The sequence below is a fragment of the Drosophila rhopaloa genome, unplaced genomic scaffold (genome assembly GCF_018152115.1).
Source record: "Drosophila rhopaloa isolate 14029-0021.01 unplaced genomic scaffold, ASM1815211v1 contig_3, whole genome shotgun sequence".
NCBI lineage: Eukaryota > Metazoa > Arthropoda > Insecta > Diptera > Drosophilidae > Drosophila > Drosophila rhopaloa.
The window spans coordinates 25,197,188-25,208,357 of record NW_025335123.1 but is presented as its reverse complement, the minus strand read 5'-3'; the positions used below and the strand labels follow the sequence as shown (position 1 = coordinate 25,208,357).

General features: G+C 46.2%; 1 protein-coding gene across 4 annotated transcripts; it reads right to left on the bottom strand.

Moving 5' to 3' along the window:
* Positions 1 to 653: 653 nt before the first annotated feature.
* LOC108046972 (vinculin) lies at positions 654 to 9,803 on the bottom strand. 4 transcript variants are annotated; one of them, XM_017126972.2, is made up of 6 exons: positions 9,745 to 9,803; positions 7,740 to 7,895; positions 2,841 to 5,031; positions 2,253 to 2,383; positions 1,794 to 2,192; positions 654 to 1,440 (listed from the first exon to the last, which is right to left on the bottom strand). In XM_017126972.2, the coding sequence occupies exons 2-6, from the start codon at positions 7,794 to 7,796 to the stop codon at positions 1,333 to 1,335; spliced, it is 2,886 nt and encodes a 961-aa protein (XP_016982461.1). In that variant the 5' UTR covers positions 7,797 to 7,895; positions 9,745 to 9,803; the 3' UTR covers positions 654 to 1,332. The 4 variants fall into 4 exon arrangements, with proteins under 4 accessions (XP_016982461.1, XP_016982462.1, XP_016982465.1 ...); XM_017126973.2 differs by having other exon boundaries at positions 9,643 to 9,787; XM_017126976.2 differs by lacking the exon at positions 9,745 to 9,803 and adding an exon at positions 9,507 to 9,613.
* Between the last annotated feature and the right edge of the window lie 1,367 nt (positions 9,804 to 11,170).

Genomic DNA, 11,170 nt, shown 5'->3' with positions numbered 1-11,170 from the left:
TGGTGTGGCTCTCGGATTTCCCGACTGCTCGCTGGACAGGCACAGCTGGCGGATATGGGGCCGTCGAGATATGCATAAACACAAGCCTTTAATTGGCGCTGTGGTTAACCCACTGACGGCCAAGGGTGCCACCTGGAAAACAAAAACGGTTAGATCTTAATACCATGCGAAATTTTCTAATTTACCTTACCTACCAATTTACGTATTTTATCATAACTCTCAATGAGTTCAATCACTTGTTATGATCAATTTGGTAAATTTAAAAATAACTCCGATTTTACTTAATAAATTGTAACGTTAATTATTCAAATTGACTTCATGTTCCAAAGTAAATTTTATTTTTTTATTTTATTTTTTAAATTTAATTTTATATGCAATTTCTAATAGGCAACTTTGCGTATACTTAATGTACATATATGGCAATTACGTATGCGTAGTCCGCCTGAGAAAAGTGCGCCCAGAAGCAGGCTACACTTAAGGCCCACCTATCGTATACGTAATGGATAAGCGTAATATTGGAAAAGAACCAAAAGTGTAGCATACTTTTATGCGCACTCTACCAACCCGCATTACGTATACGCACACATAAACAAAATAAATGAAAACTACCCAGGTATAGTTAAGCCATCCTACTTAAGCCACCAATCCATCAATTAACATTCGATATTCAGTTTTATTTCAAGTATATATTGAACATGACACACATCGTATTTGGGTTACATGTTTGGGCTTTACACATCCGACAGCAGGTGTATTCGCAGTTTTAGTGAGTTAGATTTCGAACATAAACTGGACTTCAAAGTTGAACGAGGAATTCGATAAATGCTTCTGTTAGTACACTATAAGTACGAGGAAGGGGAGGCGATTTAAAATTAAAGCTCGAAGGGTAAACCCACTGCATATGGTCACTTATTATATACATTGCATTCGCTTAAATCTGACTGCTTGTATGTACATATTGCTTTCCGTTTCTTTCTTTTTTTCATGGTTTTTCGCTTTTCTTTTTATTGCACGCTTAATAATTAATTTTACAATTATCGAAACGAAATTAAAATAGGATCGGGGCGAGGGGTAAGTAAAATGGAAAAGGGAAAAGGTAACAGCAAAGGGCGGGACATGAGCACAAGTTTCTGGAGCACATAATAAATATAGTTGCGGGCACTTACATAACTGAATTTTAGATGGAACATATTAGGGGATTAACATTTAAAATAGAAATCATTAAGATTAGTGTTTAGCTTTGTATGTTACACAAGGCACGTGGCAGGTGGCATTCAACCAGGTGGGCGGAGCAGGTGGTTGTGCCCCCGCCCCCCAGCACTACTATATCATCTAGTACTGGTACCAGGGCTGCCGGCGCACCCACTGCAGCCGATTGCTGGTCTGGTCCGATCGGATCTTGATACTGGCTCCCTCGGCGGCGCGCACTGTCTCCTTCACCTTCAAAATCGGATGAAAAGTAGGGGAGTTAGATTCCGAAATTAGTCTTTTCTTAATAACACTGCACACACAAAATATTGTTATTAATTTATGGTCAATTTGACAAAGTTAGCAAGTTAATATTGTAAAATATCCATTGGGTATTTGTATAATATTAATCTTCAAATCAATTTGGTAAATATAAATACACAATTTATGACTTTTATATCACAAGGAAATGACAAAGATCCAAATGATATTTTAAATAATATAAAAAACTATATTATTCAAAATATAATTTGACCAGTGATATTGAATCAACGATATCCTCTTGTGCGTACAACTTTATTGCGGTCCAAGGACGTATAACTTACGCTCTGCATGAGGTTCTGGGCATTGCCCACCAGCATCTCGGTGGCCTCGCGATCCTCGTCGGATCCCTGGGCGCCCAGCATGGTGGCCTTCACGGTGGACAGGATCTTCAGCTGGGTGCCGATGGTGGGGATGCGTTCGCACACCTGCAGCAGGTTGGTGCGGATGCGGCGATCGGTGCACTGGCGGGCCAGCTCCTTGGCCAGCCGGGTCACGTCCTCGGAGGCCTCGGCGATCTTCTTGGCGGTGGCGATCAGCTCCCGCTTGCTGCCCCGCGAGTCGGAGAGCACCAGCTCGCTGAGGCGGGCCATCAGGATGGCCATGCGCTTGGCGGCCGCGATGATCTCGTTGTCCTTGGACGACCACTGGCGCACCTCCTGGTGCAGGCCACGGGCGGCGATCTGCAAGCAAAAGGGGGGTTGAGTAACCGTTCACCACCTCCGCACCTTGGTCGAGCTCACCAGGATCGGCTGATTGGCGTGCGGCATCGTGCGGAAGACGCCCTCGTCCTCGTCATCAGTCTCCGGCGGCGGCGGACGCACTGGCGCCAATCCCTCCCTGGGCAGTGGTGGACGTGGTGGCGCACGCTCCGCTGGGAAATGAAAAATGTAAAATTTACTCAATTAGTAAATGAATAAATAAAAAAAACACAGCAACTGGATTTGCATTTTTTTCACCCTTTTCTGATCACAACTCAACTGAATCTCTACCGATTTTAATTCGCCTTACTTTTGTAAGCATATTTTGAACAGTTGAATATTTCAGCATTTTAAATAAACTTGTCGGCAATTTAAAAAAAAGGAAAAGGGGCTTAAAAAAATTTAAAGGCCCATTTTATGAAATGTAAAAAAATTAAGTAAAAACAGATAAATACATATTAATACATATATCTGTTTTTTTGGAGCTTTAAGCTAATGAGTAATTGCTGATTTTGTTTTTTTTGTGGAAATTGTTGACCCATGATTTCAAATTAAAAATGTGTTTTAAGTCGCATTCATTTAAGAACATTTCTTATCCAACTTTTTAGCACGAAAAGCACAATGACTCACCGTTCTGGTTGGACAGATGCAGGGCACTCAGCTCCGGAATGGGAGGCGGCAGGGAAGTGGGCAGCGGCGGGGGCTGCGGCGGCGCAATCGCGTCCCGCACCTCGCGCACGTCGCCGAGGAGCCGCTGGAAGGAGTTCTTCCAGGCGGCGGCGGCCGCCGGATCGGCAATGTTGGTGGCCACCAGCTTGGCATCGCCGACCATGGCGGGCAGCGAGCGCTCCAGTCGGTTGGCGGCGGCATTCAGGCGTTCGGTGAAGACGGGGTCTTCCGAGTTGTCCGCCTCCTGTTTGGCCACCAGCAGGACCCGGTTGATCAGGCGGGCGATGTTCGAGGTGTTGTCCACCATCTTCTGCGGCTGGCGGCCATGGATGGCGTCCTCGCAGAGCTTGGCGTAGACCTGCATGTGCTCCTCGGAGGTCTTGATGAAGTCGGCCGGGTCGGTGGCCTGGTCGCAGAGGGTGCGCATGCGCAGCACCGTGTCCGCGTACTGCTGCTTGAGGTTCTGCAGGTGCTCGTCGGCCGCCTTGCTGCCCGGGTAGTTCATCCGGATGCGGCCGGCGCTGATCAGCTGCGGGGTGAGCGAGTCCACCTGGGCGGCGGAGGAGAGCAAGATCTCGGCGATCTTCTTGTTGCCGCAGGCTCCGCCGGCGGCCACCATCCGCGAGGTCTTCGAGGCGCGGTCGCTGAAGGCCTGCAGGTTGTTGGACTTCTGGTTGAAGTTCTGCTCCCGCCCGGGAGTGCCCTCCGGCTGGAGCACTGCCTCGGTGAACTGCTTCAGCGGGGTGCTCACGTCCATGAAGTCCTGCACGATGCGGTTGACCAGCGCATTCTGGATGGCCGCCTTTAGCTCGTACAGCTTCTGGGTGAGCTGCTTGGCCGCCTGCTTGGCCGCCGGCCCGGATCCGGCCGCCTGGCGCTTGAGGCGCTCCACCTCGTCGCACAGCTGCTGGATCTCGGCCTTCTGGTGGCCTGGGCAGCCCTCGGCCACCTTGCGGCCCTCCTCCACGATCAGGTTGATGGCCCGCTCGCCGAGGCCGCCGTCGTTGATCTCCGGATGCTGCAGCCACTTCACCGCCTGCTCCAGGCGACCCTGGATGGTGTGGGCCGTCTGCTGGACCCCGGCCTTGTCCACGCCGAGCACCGCCTGGTGGACCAGCGCCTGCAGCTCGCCCAGCCGCTCGCGGATGCCCCGGGCCAGGGACTCCGCCTGCGGGCTCTGGCCCTTGCCCTCCTGCCGCAGCTCGCACAGGGAGTTGGCCATGGCCGTCACCTCGTCGGCCAGCTTGCGGATGGGGTACGAGTCCTGCGGCAGGCAGCGCTCCGAGATCTCGGCGGCGTTGTCGATCACCTGGCGCAGCGCCTTCTCGCCCACTCCGCCGCGCAGGGCGTAGGGATTCGAGAGCCACTCGTTGGCCAGCTCCATCTTGTTGGAGATGGCGTTGGAGAGCTTCTTCAGCACGGTGAGGTTGTCCAGCTCGCTGGTGTCCTCGTCGTAGGTGGTCAGCTGCAGCACGCGGATGATCTCCTGCAGCTCATCGCTCATCCGGGCCGCCAGGTAGTTGCGGTTCTCGGCCGCCTCCTCGGCGCCGCGTCCCTGCTGCTCCACAATGTGGATGTAGACCTTCATGCTGCAGATGAGGATGGGGGCCAGGGTCTGCACCTGCTCCAGGCAGCGCACCAGGATCTCGCTGTGCACCTGGTGGGTCAGCTCCTTCTCGCGCGCACTCACCTCGCGGTGCACCTTGCTGAGGCAGGGCGACAGGTCGCGTAGGAACTGCACCAACTGCTCCATCGTGTTGATCACCTCCGCGACGGCCAGGTAGTCCAGCACCCGCTTGCACTCCTGGATGATCTTGCGCACCTCGCTCTCGTCGAAGCAGAGCAGCAGCGAGGAGGTGCCCTGCAGGATGCCGCGGCTCCCCTCGATTAGCTTCTTGCGCGCCGGACCCGAGTACGGATCGGAGCGGAGCATATCGGACGCCTCCTCCAGCAGCTGCGAGGCACCTTCCACGCGGTGCAGTGCCGAGGGCATGTCCTGGCGCAGGATCTTGTCGTCCGAGCTGTTGATCGTCTCGCGGCCCACCTTCACCAGGTTGGCCACCGCCGCCGACACCACCTGCACCGGCCGGCTGAGATCGGGCATCGCGTTGCCATCCTCGGCCTCCTCGTGCAGGATCACCAGGCGAGATACCTGCGGGGGGAAGTGGGGGAAACGTTCTCTTTAGCAAGGGATTTCACTGGGAATGCAGTTGGGTGGTATGCGATCTCGATCGAGGGTTACTTGGGTTCTATTCAGTCAAAACATGAATTTGGTTGCGACGGGAGAAGAGTTCCTCTGAACTCCTAATTGGGATACGATCATTTATTGGATTTTGAGCGGGAAAAACATAACGACATGTTAAAAATCGTAGAAATCATATTTGAAAGCTTTCAAACCGACAAATATATAGTTTATTTTTAAGCCTAATTTTTAATTTCCCTAAGATTTTATAATCGTAGCTAAAATAAATCGCTATCATATATAACTCGGATTTTAAACTTTTAAGTTTCACTTCAATTTTTAATCAACTCCGAAATACCATCTTTCCAACAAACTAAATATTTGTAATGATTTAAAATGGCAAAAAGATCTCTTCAAATTGTTTGCCTAGATTTCAAGACGTTAGCACGAAGAAATCATTTGGTAATAAAATCAATTTGCTGCTGATATTACTTATGCATTCCTGCTGATTGTTTAGTTGCGAAACGTATACTTTTCTTGTCACTATTAAAAGTGATTAGTGGTCTATTCTAGGCGCCACAAACTCTTCTCTTCAATCAAATAAAATCTCCTCCTTCCTTTAGAATCGTTTTATCAATTGGAGCCCCACAAATTGGAACCAAAAAATTGGATCTTCTAAGAAGAGTGCGCTTCCAGTGGTGATCAGTGATTGCTCAATGCGACCCGCTCCATTCAAGCGCGCTGATTGATCAATCAATTCCAATGGAGTTGTTTATGGAAGCAAAACTGTTAATGATCTTGCTGCGTGATCGCTCGACTGCAGCCCACTCGGATTTATCGGCTCCGTTCATTCACAGATTCGGAGACGGAGAGGTGGACTTTGGGGGACGTGGGCGGCGCCATGGAACGCCACATGGTGCACGGCATTCGGATTCGGATTTGGACTTGACATCAGCACCTGCTCAAGGTGTTTTCGGCCGTGGCCATTTGGCTATTCGGCTATTTATAGCGAGTGAGCACTAATCCCCACTGAGCCCCACTAAAGCGAAACTAATTCGAAGAGCGGCTAAGTCGAAGACATTAGACCAAACACTTAACTGGTGTAATCCGGGGATTAGGTGGGCATTACATGACCTCCCCTCTCCTCTCCTTCCCTCTCTGTGGGGCGCCACCAATTAGCAGCAATTGGCCTACTTGATGAATTAATTTTGCAATTAGGCAGCGCTAGTCAGGAGGCACCCCCTGCCCCTCTCCCTCTCTCCCTCCATTGACTAATTATGTGGACAGAGACATATGTGCCCGACTTTATGTATCCATGTGCTGATTGATGTGCTGAATGATCGTTTTTAATTCATTTGTTTGCCAGCAGCAGCCACCATGCGAAATCGGGAGATGACTAATGCACTGGGCTTGCTTTTTGGCACAGTTTTCAGACCACAATCCTCACTCATCCGCATCCGATGGATGCCCACACCTTTGGCAACACCGATACAGATACAGATAGAGATACGGATACTGAAGTGTACCTACACCCACTACACCCACACATTCGGTGCTCAGTTCTCACCTCCTATAGCCTCTGGTTTTGCCATGATTTCATTTTCATGGCTTGTCCGTCGTAAATGTTTTTATTTTGGTTGTTTCTTCCCGCTGACGCTGTATGCTGAATGCTGAATGTTGTTGCCGCCGTTGTTGGATTTTCCCAAACGTATTTTATGCTGCTATTTTTGGAACTTGGCCAAAACACCCCGCTCCCCGCCCCCCGCGTCTCTCGCCACTAATTTGTTTTCTTTGCTTCGCCTGATTTTTCATTTTCATTTGTTGCGTTATTAAATTAAAATTCTGCCTGTCCTCAGAAGCTCAGGTTGGCCGCTGGCCTCTGATCAACATTTATTCTTATTATTTCTACCTCATTTATTTATAGACCCGTTAAGTAACGCCGAAACAACAAAGACGCTGCTCACCGATCACCTCCTCTCCGCGCGTTTGTTTCCTCTCGTGATGGAAAACACACAAAAATAAATGGAAATACATTCGAGGGGGTGGGGGGGGAGGTTGATATACATATAGCATAACACCCAACACATGCCACGCAGATGCAGTTGGATGATGTCAGGTGCTATCGATAAGTGATCGATCGGTGAGTTTCGGTGGGGAAAGTGGAAAGTGAAAAGTGGAGTCAGTGGTGCGCAGTCAGGTGAAAACTCACAGCTATCGATGTTTCTTCTACCATGTAAACATACACTGGGCAAAAAGCAACCCCAAATCAGTTAACAATTTTTTGAAAAATTTGTATTCAAATTTGTATTGTATTATACAAACTAAATTCTAGCTTGCTCTTGATGATCTATTTAAAAGATGATCTTATATGACTGATAAGCTTAGTGTCCCATAAGTATTTGAGAATTGATTGAAGAAATCTGATAAGTGTTGCAAGTTAACCGTAAACGTAAAGTACAAAGATTATAAGGGTATTTTTTTCCCAGTGTATGCTTGAACATATGTTTATTAAGTATGTCCTTTTAATCAACGTTTAAATAACCATGGAACGTTACCTTCTTGGGCGCCAATTTGCTTACTAGTTATAGCTATGCGGACGAGAAATTTACTTGAAACGATAGTTCAGCCCTCTATCCCAAACCCCAAAAGCGTAGGCCCCATTTCCACAAGATGCTTACCTGCTGGGCGACAGGATCTAATATGCTCTCGATGGTTTTTGTGTGGAAGACGGGCATTTTGACTGAGGTTTTTCGTCTGTGTCCTTCTTTTTCAGTTTGTTTATCTCAGAGTTGCTGCCTTTCTCTCTCTTTCTTGTGGGCCAGATCTCTAGTTAACTGAAAGACAAAGAAAACATTTAAATGAGCACAAGACGAACCACGAAGACGAACAAACATTTCAGGGGTTATCTCTGTGAGTTCCATCTAAATTACCAGATAAGAGTTGCTACATGGGGGCAAATAATCAGGGCTGTTCTAGTTTTCTTTAGAAAGTAACCACATTGCAAAAGCCTTGTTTCATGACACGCCATAAAATGATATGTTTTCAAAACATATTACTACTGATCATGGATTTATTCAGGCACCAAATATCCGTTTATAGCAACTATTCAATTAACTTGCATGCCATGCTCAAACTGAGATGGAAGTCAATAAAGTGATATGAAAAAAGCATCAACTGATGAGCACATAACTATCGGCCTTGTGCCCACTTTAAATTCCAAACGATTTGCTTGAGATTTTATTGAACATTCTTGTTAAATATCTTTCGGACTGCAGTAAACTATAAGTTGTATGAGAAAGCTTACGGAAGTGAAATAAACAAACAATCTACAGTTCAAAAACAGTTTTTCTTCGGACTTTGGGCAAACCTTTTCCAAGAAGCACTTCCCCTGGATTTTAGTATAGTAAGTTCCCAAGGGTTTGGGTTTTTCGCCCGAACAATCTGCATATCTCTATATCGCCCATAGTTTCCGCTATTTGTTTCGGTTCTGTTCTGTTGATTCAGTTTTGCTTGTTTGGGCTTTCGCTTTAATAACGATGACGCATAATACTGTGAGGTCACTCGTCCGACTTTTGGGGGATGTCGATATTGGGTATCGGATTGGAAATGGAAGTGGATCTGAACCTGGCTGTGGTGACGCACTAACTGGCCGAGGGTGCGGACCTTAATTGGCCATGATTTACGGCCAAAGGTGGCAAGTGGAAAATGGGAAATGCGGAAAATGGGAAAGCGAAATCCGCGCCAAAGACATTGAAAATACGACTTCCTCTAGAGGTGAACTGGGTATTCGGTGCGTGGGAGGGTCACTTTTTGTGTGGGGGAGGGGTTCGCACGGAAACAGGTCCCATCCCCTCTCTTCTGCCCTCCAGACACTTGGAACATGAAATATTTCTGGATTTTTAGAACCGAACCTGCAATGCACACACTCACTGCCAGATGAATATCTAAATATATATGTCTGAATATATAGAAATAGTTGTGATGTACGTCCGCCACTTATGGAATTTTGCTTTCGATTGATTTTCGCCATTCTCAACGCCCGGAACGAACATTTTTGAGATGTGGGCTGGGGTTTATTGACTTTTGCTGTTTGTGGCCATTTATGGCTAACAAATTCTAGCAAATTGTTGCACAAACACACACTCGTCCAATTGGAACAGGTTGATCGGCACAGCCTCTTATCAGAAGCTCTACAAGTGCTGCTACCTAGTATTTCCAATGGGTTACTGATCACAAAGAACTGTTCCCAGGGGATGTCCAATTGGAAATTGGTAGCTGCTCCCAATTGGGAGTGTGTGGATGCGATCACTGCTTGCACACACTTCAAAACATTTGGTGCAACTCGACAGTCTCAAACAGAAATTGAATTATGAGCGAATATCAACCAGAAAATCTCCAGAACGTGATCTCTCGATAATCCGCGTTATGATTGCATATTATTTTACTTTTTGCTTTTTTGGGCTTTGTCACTGGTAGTTTATTAATCACGGCACCAATACTCTTGCAGCAGCAACAATTGGTTCACACACAGACGCACCACAACAAAAACATAAAATAAATGGAAAATAAATGGATAGTAACCAAATGAAACACGGCGGACAACTGTTATTAGCTGCTGTTTATTAACAAATAATCCACGGAATTGAATACTGTCTATATGTATGCCGTTATTCAGTTATTTACTTTGTCTGGCTCGATTTTGCTGCGCCCCAACTTTCTTGCCCGACTGTTCTTTCAATACTAAAAAAAGATTTCGATTGGGGGGCGCACACACATGCAAGTCGCGCACTCAGATAGTCTACGCACGGTGGGCCACATGATCAATGTGGCAAGAACAAGTTCTGGCTCATCATTATAATCGTTTTAGAAAACAAATGATCCATGCAAAGACAATATATACAACATATTAATATGATTCATTATTATTTATATGTATAAGTATTTATTCAAAGTAGAAGTTCGTTTTTACCAGCAATATTTAGATATGTTAAGAAAGAGGCTCATAGCTTTTGTTAAATAAAAGTGTACCTTTAACTTACTTTAGTTAGCAATTTAACTTAAAAAGTCATCATTTGAAGTCTATAAGGTTCCTAATGTTTATCTACAGCGTGGCAGCTTATAAATAATATATACAATATTCACAAGGCTTATAAATAGTATTGATTATAAGCCTTGTGAATATTGTATATATATTATAGGACATCCTTTTTAAAGTAAAATATCTGACCTTGAGGAGGATTTAAATAGCTATTTGATTGTATCAAGGGACTTTCCAGACTTATTATTGAAAGGTTACCTTTCAGACAGCTTAATCGTCGATTTGGGCCACTGTGCTGGGGTGACGCTATTATCGCAGTTCTCTGTTCTTTTCGCTTCGCTCTTTTCTTTCCCCTCTTCTTCGTCGCTGCTTCTTCTTTCCTTTGGGGCTCCAACCGCCAACCGATAACTGCCATCGAAATCGATAGGCCTCCACATTCTAATGGTGATCGCATTTAAAAACGAATAACTAATAATTTGGCGATTCACAATTAAATAACACCCGCAAATCTGGCAAATCGCCTGTACGATTGCATAATACAAATATGCGCCTTGTGCATGCGATCTATTTGTAACGTATTTCTCTATTTCTCGCGTTACGTGCCATGTACTTGTACTTCAACTAAGCGGGAAAAATCGGGTGGGGAAATAATATCCAGGGGGCTGGGCGACCATGCAACATATCTATGTGGGTATTAAACACACGTTGCACTCCTGCTATTTCCGTTGACTGAGTTTGGGTCTTTTGGAGCCTCAGTTTCGGGCGCAGTTTTCCGTGCCTTCCGTCTGCGTGAGCTGCTGAAAAAAAAGCAAAAATATTAGAAGAAGTTCACACACAGGCAAGACAAAACGGAAAAACGGAAAAACAAAGAAAAAGACAATGGTAAAGCCATCAATGTGGACGAAGCTCCCATGCCCTGCAAATTAGTGGAAAATCCGATGTCAGGGGATCCCATTTATCTGATTAATTGGGCAGCCATTGAAGATGTCTTAAGCTTAAAACAAAATTCGACGTGAAAAAAGGAGTTCGAAAATAGAATGCCCTTTCTATAAATATATAAACTCTTAAAGT

What these genes read in the sequence shown, in the direction of transcription:
- LOC108046972 (XM_017126972.2), bottom strand. Translation starts at nt 7,796, where the DNA reads ATGCCCGTCTTCCACACAAAAACCATCGAGAGCATATTAGATCCTGTC. An exon ending in ACGCCAATCAGCCGATCCTG is followed by an intron (nt 2,193 to 2,252) that starts GTGAGCTCGACC and finishes TTTTGCTTGCAG; the next exon opens with ATCGCCGCCCGTGGCCTGCA. An exon ending in CCCAGAACCTCATGCAGAGC is followed by an intron (nt 1,441 to 1,793) that starts GTAAGTTATACG and finishes CCGATTTTGAAG; the next exon opens with GTGAAGGAGACAGTGCGCGC.